The sequence below is a fragment of the Heterocephalus glaber genome, unplaced genomic scaffold (assembly GCF_053883595.1).
Source record: "Heterocephalus glaber isolate CG9 unplaced genomic scaffold, H.glaber_assembly_v1.0 deba00001553, whole genome shotgun sequence".
In the NCBI taxonomy this organism is placed as follows: domain Eukaryota; kingdom Metazoa; phylum Chordata; class Mammalia; order Rodentia; family Bathyergidae; genus Heterocephalus; species Heterocephalus glaber.
In genome coordinates, this window is record NW_028258344.1 from 28,700,025 (window position 1) to 28,716,893 (window position 16,869).

Genomic DNA, 16,869 nt, shown 5'->3' on the forward strand with positions numbered 1-16,869 from the left:
AGCAGAGAGGCCTCTAGGTCACCGTGCCACAGCTCCCAGGCAAGAGGAGGCTTCTAGGTAGGCCTGCCAAGGCTTCCAGCATAGAGGAGGCTTCTGGGTAAGCGTGCCACAACTCCCAGCCCATAGGAGACTTCCAGGTTGGCACGCCATGGCTCCCAGGCAGGAGGAGGCTTCCAGGTAAATGTGCCGTGGTTCCCAGCACAGAGGAGGCCTCCGGGTTGCCGTGCCACGGCTCACAGCCCAGAGGAGACTTCCGGGTCGGCACGCCACAGCTCCCAGCATAGAGGAGGCTTCAGGGTAGGTGTGCCGCAGCTCTGAGCACAGAGGAGGTGAGCCGCATGGGCACCAGGAACACCCCCGCCCCCACGTCAAAATGAGAAGACAGGTAAACAAGCCTCAGAACCAGACTTCCAGATGACCTACAGCAAACCCACAGGGAAATGAGATGGAACAGTCTGATAGTCAACCACCTGGACTCCCTGGACTAGCAACGAAAGAGGATCTGGAAAAAATGAAATCAGAAATAATTTCTCACACCACAGCAAAGATTGTGCCCATAGTACAAGACATGATAATCTAGAGAGGATACAGATAAAAAGATAGAGGAGCTGAGGAACATGATGGAAACCTAACATAGGAAACAAATGGAATCCATAAAACAGATGCAAACAGATTTCCAGGAGATTACAAATTCCATTGAAAGTCTATGCACCAGAATGAGCCAATGTGAAGACTGAATTTCAGATACAGAAGATAAGATTTCAGTTACTGACCAGGAAAAGAAAAAATTCTTTAAAATTCTAAGGGACCATGAGACATCAATCCAGCAGCTGCTAGATGATGCAAAGAAAAATAACAAGACTGATTGGAGTCAATGAAAAAACAGGAGAGAGTGCAGATGACATAAAAAACTATTTACAGAAGTGATGGCAGAAAACTTCCCAAGCAGGGGAAAGAATTTGACATACAGATAAAGGAGGCATATAGGACTCCAATTAGCCTTGATCAAAAAAAATCTACACATAGGCATATAATTGTTAAGATTCCAGAAACCCAACAGAAGAACAAAATTCTACAAGTAGTTAGAGAAAAGAAACAAATCACATACAAAGGAAAGCCCATCAGAATCACAGCAGACTTCTCAGTGCAAACCCTCAAGGCAAGAAGAACTTGGAGTGATGTGTTTCAAGCCCTAAAGGAAAACAGCCTCCAACCCAGATTGATGTACCCTGCAAAACTATCTTTCAAAATGGATGGAGAAATAAGATACTTTCATGACAGAGAGCACATTAGGAACTTCATGAATACCAAACCAGCACTCCAAAAAATTTTAGACAAAATCCTAGGAAAAGACAATGAGGATCACAACCCCAAGAAGCCCAGCAGAATGAATCCACTGGGCACGACAAGAAATTAAAAGCAAAGGGGGAGGATCAAACAAAAAGAAAAATCTGTGAAAATGGTAACTCAATACGTATCAGTTATAACCATCAATGTTAATGATCTCAATTCACCAATCATAAGAAATAGACTGGCAGAATGGGTCAAGAAGCAAGATGTAACAATATGCTGCATGCAAGAAACACTTAATTCAAAAACAAACTCATAGACTTCCATGCGATGGGAACCCAAAAAAAAGCAGTAGTAGCTATCCTCTTTGCAGATCAAGTGGATTTCAAACCCACACTGATGAAGAGACAAAGAAGGACACTATATCCTTGTAAAGGGAACAATCCAAGAGGAAGAGATGACAATCATAAATATCTATGCACCAAACACTAGTGCACCCAACTATATAAAACAAATACTAATGGACATGAAAAACCATATAAGCACTAATACAGTAGTAGTGGGGGACCACAATACCCCATTGTCACAAATTGTCTAGATCAACTAGACAAAAAGCAAGCAATGAAATACTAGAACTCAATAAAACACCTGAACATATGAACTTAACATGTTTACAGAGTGTTTCACCCCACAAAATCAGAGTACATATTCTTTTCAGCTGCACACAGGTCATTCTCCAAAATAGACCACATACTCGCTCATAGAACATATTTAGGTAAATGCAAAGGAATTGAAGTTACCCCTATATATTATCAGACCATAGTGCAATGAAATTGGAGATCAAGAGCAAAAGAAACTGCAAAAACTCCATAAACACATGGAAATTGAACAACACACTTCTGAATAACCAGTGGGTCACAGTGAAAATTGAAGAAATCATACAGTTCCTTCAAATAAATGACAATGACAATACAACATATCGGAATCTATGGAACACAATGAAAGCAGACTTATGAGGGAAACTAGTAGCAGTGAATACTCATATTAGGAAAACAGAGTGAGCCCAATTAAACAACCTGATGCTGAGCCTCAGGCTTCTAGAAAGAGAAGAGGAGGACAAACCCAAAGCTCATACAAGGGAGGAAATTATAAAGATCAGGGCAGAAATCAATGCAATGGAGACTAAGAAAACAATACAAAAAATCAATGAAGCCAAGAGTTGGTTCTTTGAAAGAATAAACAAAATTGACAAACTCTTAGCCAACCTTATCAGAAAAAGGAAAGAAAAGGCCCAAATCCATGCAATTAGGAATGAAAAGGGTGAAATTACAACAGACCCAGCAGAAATCCAGAGAATCATCAGTACCTACTTCTAGAACCTATATGCCAGTAAGACGGAAAACACAGAAGAAATGCACAGATTCCTAGATATGTATGAATTACCAAAGTTGAATGAAGAAGACCTAAAAATTCTAAACAACCCAATATCAACCAATGAAATTGAAAACGTAATTAAAAACTTAGCAACCAAGAAAAGCCCAGGTCCTGATGGCTTCATTGCTGAATTCTACAAGACATTTAGAGAGGAACTACTGCCACTACTGTTTAAACTCTTCAAAGAAATTGAAAAGGAAGCAAAAATCATTCCTAGAAGCAAACATCACCTTGATCCCCAAAGCATAGCAAGACCCAACCGAAAAAGACAATAGGCCATTCTCACTAATGAACATAGATGAAAAAATCCTTAATAAGATACTGGCAAACAGAATGCAGAAGATCAGCAAGAAGATCATACACCCTGACCAAGTGGGATTCATCCCAGGGATGAAGGGATGGTTCAACATATGCAAATCAATCACTGTAATACACTATATCAATAGAGCCAGGGACAAAAACCATATCATCATCTCAATAGATGCAGATAAAGCATTTGACAAAATCCAACATGCATGTATGGTAAAAACCCTAAAAAAGGCAGAATAGACAGTCTCTACCACAATCTGATAAAAGCCATCTATGAAAAACCAACAGCCAATATCATACTAAATCGTCAAAAACTATAAATCCTTCACACTAAAGTCAGGAACAAGACAAGGATTCCACTATTGCCAGTCCTGTTCAGTATAGTTTTGGAAACATTAGCCACAGCAATTAGACAAGAGAAAGAAATAAAAGGAATAAAGATAGGAAATGAAGAAGTCAAATTGTCATTATTTGCAGTTGACATGATACTGTATATAGAAGACCCCAAGAACTCCACCAAAGTCTTCTAGGCTTAATAACCAAATTCAGTAAAGTAGCTGGATACAAGGTCAGCACACAAAAATCAATAGCTTTCCTCTACACGAAGAACAGACTTACTGAGAAAGAAACAGGGCAAACAATTTCTCTCACAATAGCATGCAAAAAACTGAAATACCTAGGAATCAACCTAACAAAAGAAATCAAAGACCTCTTCTTTGAAAACTATAGCACTTGGAAAAAAGATATTGAAGGGGATATCAGAAAATGTAAAGACATCCCTTGCTCCTGTGTAGGAAGGATCAACATAGTGAAAATGGTTACACTTCCAAAATTCTATATAGATTCAGTGCTATCCCAATTGAAATCCCACCATCATACTTCATGGACCTTGAGAAAACAATCCAAAAATTCATTTGGAACAAAAGAGACCCAGAATAGCAAAAGCAATTCTAGGTAACAAAGACATGACAGTGGGTATTACAACCCCCAACTTGAAACTATACTACAAAGCTACTGTGATAAAATCAGCATGGTACTGGCAAAGAAAGAGACCTGAAGACCAGTGGAACAGATTAGAAGATGCAGAAACAACTCCAGACACACTCAGCTACCTCATCTTTAACAAAGGAGCCAAACATCCTCACTGGAGGAAAGATAGTCTCTTTAATAAATGGTGCTGGAGAAATTGGGTTTCAACTTGCAAAGACTAAAACTAGACCTATATCTCTCACCATGCTCTAAACTAAAATCGAAATGGATTAAACATCTAAATGTAAAAACAGAAATGCTAAACCGGCTGGAACAGAGGTTAGGTAGAACTCTTAAAGACACTGGGGTAGGAAAAGACTTTATCAACAAAACCTCAGTTGCCTGTAAACTAGCACAAACAGTCAATGAGTGGTATCTCTTTTTACTAAAAAGCTTCTGCACAGCAAGAGAAACTACCAGCAGTGTGAAGAGACAACCCACAATGTGGGAAAAAATTTTCACCAGAGGTCCCTCAGACAAAGGTCTATCTTGAATCTATAAAGAACTTTAAAAAATCAGACCTCCCAAATTAACAAACCCAATCCAAAAATGGGCATCTGAAATGAACAGATACTTCTCACACAAAGTAGACATACTAAATAAACATATGAAAAAATGTTCAACATCACTGGTCATTTGAGAGATGCGAATGAAAACAACACGGAGATTCCACCTCACCCCAGAAAGAATAGCTGCTATCAAGAAATCAACCAATAACAAATGCTGGCAGGGCAGTGGGGAAAGAGGAACACTGCTCCACTGCTGGTAGGAGTGTCAACTGGTGCAACCACTGTGGAAATCAGTATGGAGATACCTCAAAGAACTAGGACTGGAAGTCCCATTTGACCCCGCTATTTCCCTGCTGGGTATTTTCCCCAAAGAATTAGAAGAATCATACCACAGTGATATATGTGCGCCCATGTTCATAGCATCACAGTGTGTAATGGGTAAAACTTGGAAACAGCTCAGATACCCATCAACTGGAGACTGGATAAAGAAAATGTGGTATTTAATAAAATGGAGTACTGGTCAGCCATAACAAATGGGAAATTAGAGACTAAATGGATGCACATTGAGGCAATTCTCTTAAGTGAAATAAATAGGACACAAATGTGTAAATATCGAATAGTTTCTCTAGTGTGAGAAACTGAAAGTGTAAATAAGGACTAAAAGGTATAACAGATAATGTGAAACAGGACGAAAAGGGGTAAAGGGGAGGGGGAAATGAGAGGGGTAGGGGAAAGGAAAGAAGGGAATGGAATTAATATGAGAAAATGAAAAAATGGAAACAAAGTCTTTGTAAATAGGGAGGGATGGAGGGGTTAAAGGGAGGGCAGGGGAGGGGGAAAAACATAAGAACCAAGAGAATATGTAAAGGTGCAGATTTCCAATGATGAATGTCATTATATTGTACACCTAAAATGTCCCAATAAAAGAATATACAAAAAAGACTACTAAAAAAAATAAATAAAATAAAAGAAACTTGGGTCAGGGATTTAGCTCAGTGGTTCCACTGCCTGCCTTGCAAGCGCAAGGACCCAAGTTTGATCACCAGTACCAAAAAAAATTTAAAAAAAATTTTTAAATGAAACTGTAACAAAAGGGAAGCCACATACATCATATTTGAAAAAAATGTAAGCTTTAATAAAAGATTCTATGACTTCCATGTTTAAAATAATTCACTGGAAATAATAAAAAATCAGAATTAAAAAAAATAAAAATAGAAAGAGAAGCTTGTGGGTCTTCCCCTCAACATTAATTGATTAAAATAGTAATTGATTATCAGTGAAGTCTGACCGAATTAGCTCAGTGAAAATACCATGTTTATGTGTGCATTAGCATCAGTCCTGTAACAATTACTAGCTAAAAAGCAAATAAGTGTTTATTGTTGTTTATTATTTATTATAGATGTTGACTTTATTATCATTTGAAGTACAGCTTATAAGTAAAACTTATTTTGCATTGCTCCAAATCCACCCAAAAGTTGATTGTTGTATATAGAGAAAACATTTAATTGACCTCCAAGAAAATATTTGTTGAACAGTATTATTCTTCTGAAACAGGAATCAGTAAGCTGTTTCTATAAAGGACTACAAAGAAAATACACACAAATAAAAGTTCATATTTTTTTCTGTACCTACCTATGCTCAATTTCTATCTTTGAAAGTGAAGAACTGATTTTAAATTAACATTAGGAAAAATAAAATTCTAAGAACTATTTAAGGACCTTTAAAGTTTTCCCCTTTGTGAACAACATCCTTTGATTTGTATTTGTTTTTAATTCTAGGAAAGAACTTGAAACAAGGGAGTTTTTTAGTGATGCTGAGTTCCAGGATGCCTTAGCTAAGGAAATAGCCAAAGAAGAGAGAAAGCATGAGCAAGAAATAAAAGAATACCAAGAGAAAATTGATGTATTAAACCAGCAATATTTGGATCTAGAACATGAATTCCGTATTGCTTTAACTGTTGAAGCCAGAAGATTTAAAGATGTAAGTCCTTAGAGCCTGTTGCCTCATAAAAATGATAGCTACAGGGCTGGGGATTTAGCTCAGTGGTTCTGTCACCTGCCTTGCAAGCTCAAGGACCCGAGTTCAATCCCCAGTACCAAAAAATATATATATAATAATAATAATAATAGCTACAGGGCCGGGGATTTAGCCCAGTGGTTCCGTCGCCTGCCTCGCAAGCGCAAGGACCCGAGTTCGATCCCTGGTACCAAATAAATAAATAAATAAATAATAGCTACTTTGCTGGGCATGATGGCACACATCTTTAATCCCAGCACTTGGGAGGCTGAGGCAGAAGGATTGCTGTGAGTTTGAGGCTAGGCTGGGCAACATAGTAAATTCAAGTCCAGCTTGAAATGCATAGTAAGACTCTGTCTCAAAAAAATAAACTAAATAATAATTGTAAGTACTTTTCTTCCTGTTGGTAAAAACTAAAAACTAAGATTATAAATGGTGAAGTAAAGAGAGTATTAGACCTGAGAATCTGAATTCTCTCCCATTAGTGTGAGCAGGGTCTGGCAAAACTAAAGATCACAGGCCCAATAACCTACCGCCCTTTTTTTTAAATGAGGTGTTATTGGAAAGGAGCCAGGCCCATTTGTTTACATATTATCTGTGACTGCTTTTGTATTAGAAGACCAAAGTTGAGTATTTCCAATAAAGATCGTATGGCCTGGCTTGGAAAACCCCAGTTTACATAATTTGTCAATCCCTGTGGCAGAAGAACAGTCTTGCTCCTAAGTCCAGTCTCACCAGGTATACTCTAGATCCATTTTCTCTTCCCTGCTTAAGGATATGGCTTCAGCAAATCTTCTCTTTCACACTCTTATATCTGCAATTTTTCCCTCCCTGTAGCATACATCCGACACTGTGGTTTCTCTCATCTTAAAACTCTGATATCATTTGGCTACCACCTTGTTTCTCCTGTCATTTACATCAGAACTTCTCAAAATTGTATATCTGCCATTACTGATTTCTCTACTTCTCTGCTCTCTAACCTGCTCTGATTGAGCTTTTATTTGTACTGCTCTACTATCATTGCTGTAGTCAAAGCTGCCAGCAACATCCACACTGGAAATCATCAATTTAGTCCTCATCTTATTTGACCTCAGAGCAGTATTTGATCTCTGTTGATCTCTCTCCCCCATTAGATTTTTTCTTCACTTGGTTACCAGCATACTTTTACCTCTTGGTTTTCTTTCTGTTATTTCATTTATTTTCAGACTCTCTTACTGCTGTCTTGTTTTTGTGAAAGTTTTATTTCTGAATGTTCAAGTTTCAATTATTAAACCTTTTTTCTTTTCTAGACACAGTCAATCTTTTGGTAAATTCTTTTGCCATCGTTTTTTTATCTCCAGCCTAGACCTTTTTCCTGAATTCTAAACTTATATGTGTAAGCACCTACTTGCCATCTTTACCTCTTAACTACTGGCTTTCCCCCAAACTTTCTACTTTGTCTTCCCATCTCAGTTAATGATACCTCCAGCCTTCTACAGGTTTAGGCTCCATTAGAATCATTATGGACTCCCGTTTTTTCTGACACTCCATATCCAGGGCCTCAAGATATTGTAAAACCATTATTGAAAAAATATATGGTCATTTCTTACCATCTCTTTTACTGCCACTCTGGTATATGTCATGATGTCTTTCAGTTATATTATTTTTAAAACTTTTAATTGATCTTCTTTCTTCCACCATGCCCCTCATTCCTGTTTATACTGATTATAGCATCTGTAATGTTCTTTTAAAATACAGATTAGATAATACAACTCCCCTCCTCAAAGAACTCTATTGTCCCTTCATTTTAATCAGTTTAACCCTCAAAGTTATTCAGTGTTAAAACCCTCTATAATCTAGTCCTCAAATTTTCATCTCCTATCATCTTTCCCTCCATCCATGAAACTCCAATGAAACTAGCCATTGTGCTTTTCATCCAACATACCATACACCTTGTCTAGAACACTTACCCTGCATATATGCATAGCTTCCTCTCTTACCTCCTTCAAGTCATTGCTCCAGTGTTACTTTCTCAGTAATTATATTATTTGAAATTGAATCTTCCTCTTTCAATACTTCATCCTTCTAACCTTTTTTTTCAAGCACATAATATCTAACAATAAGTATAATAAGGTATATATCATGGTACCCACTAGAATGTAACCTTTATAAAGGCAGAGATTTTAGTGTTTGTTATTCATTGATATATTCCATTACCTAGAGCAATGGCTGTATACAACAGGCCCTCAGTAAATAATTGTCAAATCAATGAATTCTGTCTGTAAATCCATTAATTCCCTGGATAACTCGATAAACGGATAATCTCCCTGGGCCTCTGTTTCTTCATTTGGAAATTAGTAGATTGAAACAAATTATCTACATTTTATTTTTTGCTAAAACTGATTCTAAAAATGAAAGATGTATACTATTTCCAGAAGCAAATATTTCTAGTTATTTAGAGAATTGCCATTTATAATACAATTTTGAAATATAGGTTAAAGAAGGTTTTGAAAATGTTGCAACTGAGTTAGCCAAGAGCAAACATGCTCTTATTTGGGCTCAAAGAAAAGAAAATGAATCTTCTTCTTTAATTAAAGATCTAACCTGTATGGTAAAGGAACAAAAAGCAAAACTAGCAGAAGTTTCCAAAGTGAAACAGGAAACAGCAGCAAATTTACAGGTAAGACTGTCTAACACTGTTCCTTTTAATGTTTTTCATCATTTTTTCAAGTTTATTGATTTTAAGAGTGCACAAAATGAACTTTTGAATGATACTAATTATACACTGTGTTTGAGAAAATTACAACAGACAAAACATGATTTCACAGATTTAAATTAAAATAGTTTTTAAGGAAAATAAGTGAATTAATTTTAAAAAACATGCTAAATAGGTGCTGCTTGTATAGTGATACAATAAAAATTGAGAAAGTGGTACTCAAAGAGTTGAAATTTGAGAAACATGATTTGTATTGTTGATACTAAGTTGTGGTGGTGGTGGTTGTTAGACATACTTAGCTATAATGTCTTTATTGCTGTTGTCTCAGCTTTAGACATTTGTGCTGTTTTGTACAAGGTAACTCCCAGGAAGTAACTTTTAAACTATTGATATAAATATTTCTTGAAACATTTTCAATATTATAGGTATAGTTCATCTTTTATAAACTTCGAATAAAATAAGTGTTCAAAGGTGTGTCACCTAAAATTTGACTTTTTAGTTCATATACCTATATTTATCATTAGTGAATTAAACTAAAAATTCTGATATAAAATTTAGCACATTTATTTTTATTTAAATAACAATTTTTCTCATAAAATGCAAAAATAGAAAATAAAGAATCACTTAATATAATAATTATTTTGCTTTTTTAATTTTGGGGGCTATACAGAATCAAATCAACACTCTTGAAATTTTGATTGAAGATGACAAGGAGAAGAGTATTCAAATAGAACTTCTCAAGCATGAAAAAGACGAGCTTATTTCTGAGCTAGCAGCCAAGGAATCACTCATTTATGGCTTAAGGACAGAAAGAAAAGTGTGGGGACATGAGCTGGCACAACAGGGTAAAACTCTCAAATTTTCAATGGAAATAGCCATTCTTAGAAGCAAAACAATCTGGGTATTGGTGTGAAAAGGACTACCTATAGATGCCAAGAAAAAAGATAACTCTCTGTCTAGAAGAATAAATAGGCATTTGCCAGCCAAACATGAAAGAATGGCACTTAGGAAAAGGGAAATAATTTTACTACACCAATTAAGAAGTTAGAGCTCTGAGGGCTAAGAATGTAGTTCACTGACAAGAGTGCTTGCTTAGGGTGCACAAACCCCTGAGTTCAGTAACTGCAAACAAAAAAGTTATAGCTCATATATTTTAAAATTTTTATATAAATTTATACAGAAATATACTCATTTATCATTTCTTTGTGGTAAACATTCAAAATTCTTTAGCTCTGATATATTTTATTGTTTTCTTGCTAATATAATTTGGCCACTTGTTTATAATTACTGTTGTGCATACAGAAATGTAAAATAGTACATGAGTGAAAACCACTTTAGGCTTAGGGAAGCCCTTGGTCTCATTCTTTTTCCAGTCACTATAAAGCAATAGATAACACACTTCTTTGTGACATTTATGGATACCTTAAAAATTATGAATACCTAGATGTTGTTTTTAACAGGGCATTTCTCATTTACCTATTCTCTGTAGGAATTCTCTTTTTTAAAATTTTTTAAAAATTCTTCTGTTGGAATTCTAAATATGATTTTGTTTGATTGCCATGACATGAATTAAATATCACATGTCTGAGTTACTTGTTCTTGATTTTATTTGTGATTTTAGGTATTTAGAAAGCCTGGTGTGTTTTTTTGTTTGTTTTGTCTCCTGTCTCTTCTTCATAGAAGTACATTATATGCCTTGTTTTTTTGTTTTTTGTTCATTAGATTAGATTTTCATACAATACAAAACTTTCAAGGTATATTAAAGTTTCTAACTGATGATGTTTGTTTCTTAGGATCATGTCTGGCTCAAAATCGTGGAAAATTAGAAGCCCAAATTGAAAGTTTATGTAGAGAGAATGAATCTCTGAGAAAAGCAAATGAAAGTGAGAGTGATGCATTAAGAATAAAGTGCAAAATTGTAGAAGACCAAACTGAAACCATTAGAAAATTAAAAGATGTAAGTTTGACATTTTCTTTTGGGAAAAGAACAGTGTCATGTTTGAAAATCTGAGAAGGTTAAAGTATCCAAAAAAATAACTTATCCCAACTGCTGTAGAATTTAATATAGAAAGTCATGTATTTCCTTTTATAATATTTGCCCCTGTACTCTTAAAATGTTACCAGATATTTATGAACTTAAATTTTAGTTCAAAGTTTTATGTAAAATTTTATTGTAGCTTTTGAAATAACTAGAACTATTCAGTGTCAATAAGAAAAAATAACATTTTATGTTTAAAACATCCTTTTAAATGTTAATTTATTTAACCATATCTAATTAATCAAAATGAGAATTTTTGTTATTTAAGATTAACAAAAATGAATTTTTTCTTAGTGTCTACAAGAAAAAGATAAACAAATCAAAATGTTACAAGAAAAGATCACTGAAATAGAAAAATGTGCTCAACAACAACTCGATGAAAAATCTGTACAGCTAGATAATATAATAGAAAAACTAGAAAGGCACAATGAAAGAAAGGAAAACATGAAAGAACAATTGAAAGCAAAGGAAGTAGAACTTGAAGAAATAAGAAAAGCTTACAGGTATTTTATATTTTCCATAAAGAAGAAAAATGTGGCTTAATAATTTCATACAACTAATTTACTTTTTAAATTACTTCTCACATATTAGTACACTTAATCAGAAATGGCATGATAAAGGAGAACTTCTAAGTCATCTCGAAACACAAGTAAGAGAAGTGAAAGAAAAATTTGAAAACAAGGAAAGAAAACTTAAAGCAGAAAGGGACAAAAGTATTGAACTACAGAAGTAAGTAGTCCTAAAGGATGTGAGATCTCTTTAAACATAAATGTTGAATTGGGGTGGGTGAAAAAAGAAAGAGGTATCAAAAATATATGAGACTGGGCTGGGGATGTAGCTCAGTGGCACCGCGCCTACCTGGCAAGCACAAGGTCCAGAGTTCAATTCCTGATACCGGAAAAAATACATGGGACAAGCCAGGCATGGTGGCACATGCCTATAATCCCAGTACTTGGCTGGCTGTGGCAAGAGGATCACCGTGAGTTCAAGACCAGCTTGAACTACATAGAGAGACCCTTTCTCAAAAATCAAAACACAAAACAAAAAAAAATGTATGGGACATACTTTCTCATATACTTGCCCAAGAACTTTATTTCCTATTTGCATTCCATCTGTAAAATGAAGATAGTAATAGTTCCCACTTTAAATGTTGGATATAAAATTGACATTTATGTTAATAGTATACATTTATAAATATATATGGTTTATATGAATTAATTTGTACAGCAGTGCTTCACACATAGTACTTGCTTTTTGCTTTTCTTATATGATTATTGTTTTAAAACTGTTTGAATGAAAGTAGCTAATGATGTATTTGGTGAGTTCCTGAAGGGGCTGGAGCAAATTCACATAGTAGTGGGCCTACACAAGCTGAAAATGGGAACTGATTTTTAAAGAGATGCTGCCATTCTCGTGTACATTCTATAAGTACATAAGAGGAAATAAGCTTTTACTTTGTTGTGTGAGTAAATAGATCTGTTAAAATAATTTATAAAATTATAAAAAGTTTCTTGAAAATAGATAATATAGTTTAATGATCAGTTCTCCTGTCAAGATACAGAATGGTAATCCAGGTGTGGTGGCACATACCCGTCATCCCACCACTCAGGAGGCTGAGACAGGACAATCACCACAAATTTGAGGCCAGCCTGGACCACATAGAGAGACCCTGTCTCAAAAAGATATAGTAGTATCAATAACATGACAGGGATATCCCCTCCTCTATCCCCCATAAAACTCCTCATACACCCATCCTCCACATGTGATATTTTGTTTTTTGTTTTGTTCATTTTTTTGTTTTGTTTTGCTTTTTTAAAGGGATGCAGTTGAAAAGCTTCATAGTATGGATGATGCCTTTAAAAAACAAGTAGATGCAATTATTGAAGCTCATCGAGCTGAAATAGTACAGTTGACAAGTGAAAAACAGAAATGCATTGATTCTGCAAATTTAAAGGTATTGTAAATAAAATTTATCCCAATAATCAGTATTAATTGGTTATAACTAAGTAAATTAAGTCTTTGGAAATTACGAAGAAGAAGGCTAGCATGATTTTACAACCTAATAGATGAGGGATGTTGCAAAACTATCCTGAAACAAGGCTTGGTAATACTTAGATTAGTGTGGAACATAATTATTTTTTTTTTGGTACCCGGGATCGAACTTGGGTCCTTGTACTTGCGCAGCAGGCGGCGAAACTGAACATAATTCTAATGAAGCTAGAATTATAACTTTGATCCTCATGTGCACATTCTCCATGATCCCTGGAAAAGTATTTTCCTATCTCTAACCAATCTCTTATGGACATTCCTTTGGTTAGACATAAGTGAGGTAAGAATGTGAATGTATTAAACATAATCCAAAAAACATAATCCACCACTATCTTAAAAAACTTCTCAAAGAGTTCTTTATTAGGGTTCAAGACCACCAGCTCTGTCATCTTGGTAATGTTGACAAATGAGTTTTGGGTAATATAAGATCAAAGGCAAATATATGAATCACCTATGAAGCTTTTTTTTAATAATACACATTCATGAGCTTCCCCTAGAGACTTGCATACCTGGATCAGGTCCAAGTATTTTTAAAACTCCACAGTTGATTCTGGTGTGACCCATCTGTTGAGATCCACTAGATTTGGGCATAGTTGTGAATCTCCATTTTTCCTTGATTTTGAAGTGGCACTAAGAAACTAAGGTATCTAAGCCAGAGATTCATAAATGAGCAACTGGAAAAAAATAAGCAGCAGAAAGGCAAAGTAATGCTACATGTAGAATGTAAAGTTCTGTGTTCAAGTGAAATTACCTTCAGGACTCTATGCAAAGAGAAAGAGTGAGTAACATCTGTAGAAGTAGTCACAATGAATAAAGAAGTATAACTTCCTCCGGAATTATTTTTAGTTTAAGTCAATAGATATTTCAGGTATTTAATTTATCATCTTCCAAGTGTTTAACAGGAGTACATCAGATAATACAAAATAAAGTGTAAAATGAGGCCCATAGAAAAAAAGGAAACACTGGGTTCAATGTTACCCCCCTGCCAACATGAAATAATATTAAAGGGAAGGGTTTGTTAAAGAGTTAAAGAAGTAAAACCAGAGTTTAAATGTGATAATCAGGTTTTTAAGGAGGAATTATAGAGCGTCACACAAAGGTGACAGTTTAAAAGTAGAAATAATAATTTTCTAAGCAAAAAGATCTTCAGAAACTTGTGTTAAGGATTAGGAAGAATAAAGTAGATACAAGAGGATGGTCATATTGATGGTGTTGAGATACTTATAAGCAAGAGATTTTCAAGTCAAAATTAACAGTACCAAATACAGAGATCTTAAGGGAACATATATCATAAAGTGATCTCTCAAAAAGATGGCAATATGTAATCACCAACAACACTTTTAGAAATGCACAGAGCTGGGCATGATAATGTACACCTGTAATCCCATCTTCTCCAGAGGCTGAGGCAGGAAGATTGATTGCAAGTTTGAGGCCAGCCTGGGCAACTTAGCGGCACTCTTTCTGAAAAGATATATAGCTGATGGGGCCGGGGATTTAGCTCAGTGGTTCCGCCGCCTGCCTCACAAGCACAAGGACATGAGTTCAATCCCCGGTACCGAAAAAAAAAAAAAGATATAGCTCAGTTCTCCTTGGGTTCAATTCTCAGTGGAATAAAGGAGGGAAGGACTGTAGTACAGACTACATCAAAGAGAGAGAAAACAATGTAAAAATTGGAAAATCTGTAAAGATATTGATGTGTAAGATAAATTTACAACTCAGTGTTTCGACACAGCAAAGGACAATAGAAAGATTAAGTCAGAAAAATGGGTTTCTTTCTTCACCCTGGTACCTAGAAATTGCACAACCTTAAGCAGATTTTCTAAGCTTTAAAACAGAGTTAAAATATATTATCCTTGGGCTGGGAATGTAGCTCAGTGGCACCACACCTGCCTGGCAAGTGTAAAGTCCTGAGTTCAATCCCTGGTACCAAAAAATATATCCCTTTTCATAAGAATTTTATCACAAAAGAATTTTCACAAAAATATCCTTTTTCACAAAAATTCTCTGAGAACTAAATAGATAATATATGTGAAAATACTTTGTATACTGTATAAGTGTTGTTTTTTCTCTATTAGCATTTGATCAAATTATATTGTACTCACCTTACTGCATTAAATGACTTAGAAATCACAAAATGCCTAAGAACAAATTGACTTTTTTCTTTCAGAATGTATTAAAAAATACATTTTACTAGTAAACTAAAATTAATGTTTACATATTGATTCAGGTTCATCGAATTGAAGAAGAAATGCGTGAACTTTTGGAAGAAACATGCAAGAACAAAAAAGCAATGGAAGCAAAAATTAACCAAGTTGCTTGTGCTCTAAATGAGATTCAGCGAGAAATGTAATAGTTCTGAGAACAAATTTAATTGAAATAGACCAGCAGACCTCTTGTAAAAATGATTAAATATTGTAATAGTAGTAACTGATATGACTTTGAAATGTCTCTTTCTATACATTTCATATTGAATATATTTTAAAAGATTTTTGATCAAATATTGTATATGTAGGTTTTTATAATAAATTGATAATTATGTATATTAGGAAAAAAACCTATCATAATACCTAGACTTAGAACATTTTCTTGTTTTTGTGCTATACATTGTTTGGTAATTACACATTTGCCTACTGATTTGTAAACAAAGATTAGTATTTTGCCTATAACGGCAAGTGTTTTAATCATCATTGTTAACCTTATTGTGTTGATGAAGAACTAATTATATTTATTGGTTGTCCTTTAGCCGATGTAGGTCTCCAGTCTTTCAAAGTGCTTGTAAGATGTAGACAAAAAATATTTCAAATCTGTGTGATAAAGGATGTGGCATTCTTAAGAAAGCACATGTAGCCATCTCTACATCACTCATAATTATCCCTTTTTTATAATGCATGACATTTCACTAAAGGTTATATTTAAGGTCTTATAAATAATTGTCTATTCCAGAAAAGAAGCACTACTATTTCATTCTCCCTTTTAAATCATAATATATGAAGAAAATTCTGATTTTCCAATGGAAACACTCATTTCATATCAGATCATCTATGACCACTTCACCTCTTAATGCTATGTATGTAGAAAGGAAACCTAAGATACTATCCCTCCCTACTGTTTCTGAGAGGAAAAAAATGTGATAACTCTTTTCCCTCACCCAGTAGGGAGGATCAAACCCAGGGCCTCATGCATGCTGAGCAAGTGCTCTACCACTGGGTTACACACATGCCAGCCCTAATACTACATTTTTTTAAACTAATATCAATAAAAAACTGTTATTAAAGTAAATGAAATAAAAATATAAATGCTTCTTGAAGAGATAGTCCAATTTCATTATAAGTAAGCTTCATATTAAAATCTGTGGAACATCAAGATAAAAAGAGAATCATGTAGACATGTTATAGCTGTTGGGAAACAAGAAAATCTTGAAGAGAATAAGAAAACTCATCTTACAGAGAAACAACAGTACAACAGCTGGCTCATCAGAAACAGTGCAGGACTGAAGGCTA

At 34.9% G+C, this 16,869-nt stretch overlaps 1 protein-coding gene across 1 annotated transcript in view; it reads left to right on the forward strand.

The window, feature by feature from the left end:
• The window catches only part of Lrrcc1 (leucine rich repeat and coiled-coil centrosomal protein 1), a 36,072-nt gene extending 20,272 nt beyond the window's left edge, over positions 1–15,800 (forward strand). Inside the window, 9 exon segments of the mRNA XM_087190541.1 lie at positions 6,350–6,551; positions 9,061–9,246; positions 9,953–10,127; positions 11,076–11,239; positions 11,615–11,823; positions 11,912–12,049; positions 13,139–13,274; positions 15,597–15,713; positions 15,715–15,800. Coding sequence (XP_087046667.1) covers positions 6,350–6,551; positions 9,061–9,246; positions 9,953–10,127; positions 11,076–11,239; positions 11,615–11,823; positions 11,912–12,049; positions 13,139–13,274; positions 15,597–15,713; positions 15,715–15,744 — 1,357 coding nt within the window. The 3' untranslated portion in view covers positions 15,745–15,800.
• Positions 15,801–16,869: the final 1,069 nt, after the last annotated feature.